The sequence below is a fragment of the Tupaia chinensis genome, unplaced genomic scaffold (genome assembly GCF_000334495.1).
Source record: "Tupaia chinensis unplaced genomic scaffold, TupChi_1.0 Scaffold000238_1, whole genome shotgun sequence".
NCBI lineage: Eukaryota > Metazoa > Chordata > Mammalia > Scandentia > Tupaiidae > Tupaia > Tupaia belangeri.
This window is the reverse complement of record NW_006159716.1, coordinates 1,223,108-1,227,309: the sequence shown is the minus strand read 5'-3', so window position 1 is coordinate 1,227,309 and position 4,202 is coordinate 1,223,108. Positions and strand designations below refer to the sequence as shown.

The 4,202-nt window shown below is 45.7% G+C and overlaps 1 protein-coding gene across 4 annotated transcripts in view; it reads left to right on the top strand.

Moving 5' to 3' along the window:
- Positions 1-610: 610 nt before the first annotated feature.
- Positions 611-4,202, top strand: part of BICRAL (BICRA like chromatin remodeling complex associated protein) — a 64,733-nt gene continuing 61,141 nt past the window's right edge. For 3 of the 4 annotated variants that reach the window (XM_006148560.3, XM_006148558.3, XM_006148557.3), the window contains exons 1-4: positions 1,689-2,225; positions 2,448-2,493; positions 3,017-3,065; positions 3,152-3,220. In XM_006148560.3, the coding sequence (XP_006148622.2) occupies positions 2,093-2,225; positions 2,448-2,493; positions 3,017-3,065; positions 3,152-3,220 (297 nt within the window). In that variant the 5' untranslated portion in view covers positions 1,689-2,092. The other variant, XM_006148559.3, reaches the window with a different exon arrangement.

The window sequence follows — 4,202 nt, the reverse complement described above, 5'->3', positions numbered from 1 at the left end:
CAGACAGAGAGAGACATAGAGACAGAAAGCGAGAAATCACCCCCCAGGGAGGATGGTCACGCCGCAATCCCTTCTCCTCCATTCTCCTCTTGGGATCTTGGGCACGCACGCACACGCGCCCGGCGTGAGTTTTAAGCCACCGGGTCCGGGACGCGAACCGCGGTCGACTACGTGGGAGTCCAGCAACATAGCCATTACACTAACTGCTGGTTCCCAAGAAGCCTTTTTTTAAAATCAAGTGTTTGACCAGCCTGTTACGTTTCATAGAAGAGGACTGCTAATTTCATCTGATATGAAATTATAAGTTAGTTTTGCTGTAGGGCACATGTGTTCACCAAAGAGAGAGAAAGTGAGAAAATCATCCCCCGAGGGGGATGGCCACTCCACGATCCCTTCTCTTCTCAGGACTTTGGGCACACATAGATACACTCCCAGTGTTTTCTGTCTCCAAGTCTAGGACTCAAACCACACAGTTGGCCATGTGAAATCCAGCCACCTTAACCACCGTGCCACCAGGTGGCCCAAAATTATACCTTTATTTGGGCTATTCAACGAGCAACTTATCACTTGAACGCTGGGATAGCAAAAGTGTTCTCAGTGCTTGAAAGTCCCAGTGACAGTCCCCTCCATGGAGGGACTGATGTTGATGTTCTTGCTCAGTTTGATTGTTAACGTTTAGGGCCTCACATCCAGTGGAGGACTGGGTAAGGGTGTAGAGGGACGCTGGGAGGGTCAGGAAGAAGTGTTTCTTTGGCGTACACTATTTTTCACTTACAGTTTAGTCATTATTTTGTTTCAGAAATACTTTAAAAATAAATGACAAAGCATACAACGGAACTGTGTCACCTTCAAGTAAAGACGTCGTATCCACTTTACAGGGTTAATGATACCTCATAACTAATCCATGTCGTGGGACCGCGATGTCTGACACCAAGGGCATGCCATAATGAGCCGTGGGGGTGCGGGTCTGCCATATTAAATCTCCCCGGAATTTAAGGGAGAAACCTTCACACAGATTTCCGTTGGTGACAGTGTAGCCGTTTTTCCTTCCTATCTCATTTTTACTCAAAAGGCCCGTTGTGCCAGTCCGGTCATGGCCCTGTGCCCTTGAGTGACTCCTCTGTCCTCAGAAGCGGGTCCACTCAGCCGGCGGCCCTGGTCAGTTTAGGGCCTTCGGTGCTCCCTTTGGGTGGGCTCGTCCCACTCTCTCCTTTTCTCACCGTCATCTCTCCTCTCCACCGGGTTCCACGCACGTGGACCGTGATCGCCCGGGTGGTTCAGCAAAGACAGGGTCATCTGACCCACGGGAAGCTCCCACATCGGGGCTACTTACCCCTTCCAGACTCCCCGAGGGAAGCAGGTCCCTTCACGTGGCAGGAGTGCACGTGAGGACTGTTTGGCTGTGACTGAGGATGGGACGTTTGAGGGGACTGGAGAGGAGTGAGCAGTTTTCCCCGAGAAAGAACTCAGCGGAGACTATCCCTTCTGGCGTCTTCGGGCGTGGCCCTCCTCTGGGCACCTCTTCAGGATTTCATTCCTCCGTCCAACTGCCGTTCACAACTGCCCTTTCCAACGGCTCCGGAACTCTGGGCCCTGGCATTCCGTGATGTAACTTATTCCACGCATGGCTGGAAAGGGGCGTGAGGCCGTGTTGCCAGGTGTCGGATCACTGGTGTGAGTTTGCCGGATCTTGGGGGAAGAAGCGCTTTTGGAATTTGTACAGATGTTACTGTTTCAGCCAGACACGGGCGCTGGCTGGGGAGAGGGGGGAGCTCAGGGCCGAGAACTGGGGTGAACTTTGGGTTGAGATTTTCTACTTGAAAGGTTCTAGTGTCAGGATATAAATTGCTTGGAATGAAAGGGTGGCAGAGCTGCTGCCGAGAGAAGAACCCGGGGCCTGCTGGCCGGAGCCTGTAGCAGCACTGCCCGGGGCTTGAACCTCTTCTTCTGTCTCCAAATACAGGAAGAACCCACTAGACTGTCGTCAAAAGAGAGCCAACATGTGGCGAGAAATTTAGATTGCTCACCCTGTGTAGAAATACCCAGTCACAAAATCAAAAGACCACTGTGTCTGCGAGATCGTTCCTCAGACATGTCTGTCTCCTTTGGCTTGTTGCACGCTTTACGGAAGTTGCTGTTCTCGGTTTACAGCCCCCTGGGGGGCTCTGCCTGTGAGAGAGATGGCTGCCAGCTCTCTCTGATGTGTCTAACATTGTTTTTGACTTGTAAGTCAAAGATTTGTTTTCAATAAAGAACGATTTAAGTGAAATACTTTCTCTCTTACACGACTGCAGCATCTTAGAAATCACAGTATTACTGAGTACTTAGAGGGAAAACACATGGCTTACGCAGTCACTTTTCCAGAGAGGTGGAGGGCATGTCTGCCGTGTCGAGGCTGCTGGCTTTCCTGTGACCTGAAACCTGCTTTCCCCTTCCTTCCCTTACAGTTGTCATGGATGATGATGACGACTCGTGTCTCCTTGATCTGATTGGGTAAGACGCTCGTTTCAGAACCAGGGTATATGAAATGTGTGAGTTTTGCTGAACCAAAACCGCCTAGTAAGCATGTAAAAATCTTGTATGTTTTTAAAATGAAAATTAAATAAGCCTCATAAAGTAGGCAGACCAAGAGATGTGAATTAATACAGGGGCCTTGATTCAGTTACTTTTTATTAAGTTTCTTTTTCTTTTCTTAAAAAAGAATTATTTAATTTATTGTTATTATTTTATTTCGCTGTAAGTCACATGCACTCAGAGAGAGAGAAAGAAAGCAAGCCACCAGGTCTGGGACTTGAGCTATGGTCGGCCCTGTGGGAGTCCAGGGCTCCAACCACCATGTCACCTGCTGGCCCCTATTAAGTTTATTTTCCAACAAATCCCCAGGAGACAGAAATGAGTGATAGTAGAAAATGAAACATCAAAACAAAACAAAAATATATTAGTAAAATTGTTCTAGAACAGGGAGAGGATTTTTACTAATACGTTATTTTTCCCTCTTTTTGGTTTTCTTTTCTAGAGACCCACAAGCACTGAACTATTTTCTCCACGGACCTAGTAATAAATCTGTAAGTAACAGTGAGAACATTGCAGACATGTTTTGTTTCCTGTTTACAGTTAAAGTAACCACTATATTGCATTTGTACCTTTGCAGAGCAGTGATGACTTGACTAATGCAGGATATTCTGCAGCCAATTCAAATTCAATTTTCGCCAACTCTAGTGTGAGTATTGGGAACTGAATGTAATGATCAAGTGTTTCTGTCTCATGATGCCTTGTGAATTGAGCCTTTGGATTAAAAAAATCCTGGCGGGATCAGCAGGTGGCATAATGGTTACATGGCTAGACTCCCACATGGCTGACTACAGTTTGAGGCCCAGACCTGGAGGCTTGCAATTCACGCTGGGTGCATGTATATGGGTGCCCAAAATCCCGACAGGAGAATGGAGGAGAAGGGATTGTGGCGAGGCCAACCTCCCCAAGGGGTGATTTCTCACTTTCTGTCTTTCTGTCTCTCTGGTGAGCACACATTCCCTATAGCAAAAATCTCTCTAAAAGAATCTTTGTCCTGATATTTTGTCATTTACAAGGAAGGAAAATTTATTCAATTATGTTGACATTTTTTACTTTTACCTTAGTGAATTAAGACAAGCCATGTGACATTTACTTTGCCGTTTTTCTAAGCTTTCAGCTTTCTTTCTCAAATGACTTAGAAATATTATAACCTGGGGCTGGCAGGCAGCGTGTGGTTAAGGTGAGAACTCCACATGACTGACGTCAGTTCTGGCCCTGGACCTGGCACTTTCCTTCTCTCACTGGTCAAATCTAATAATAATAATTAATTAATTAAATAATTCTTTTGTGAAAAAAATGTAACCTGAGAAAGTTATAATAGAATGTATTGAACATTATTTTACTGCCTTATCATTCATTTCTTTAAATATTTTTTTTTACTTTATTTAACTTTAAAAATTTCTTTCTTTTAATTTGACCAGAGGACAGAGCAAGAGAGAGAGAAAGTGAGAAAGAGAGAGAGAGAAAGTGAGAAAGCAAGTCTCTAGGTCCGGAACTTGAACTGGGGTCAGCCATGTGGGAGTCCAGCGCCCTTAACTACCATGACATCTGCCAGCCCTAAGAATTATTTTATTTAACTTTATTTATTTATTTTTAATTTGACCAGAGAGGGACAGAGTGAGAGAGAGAGA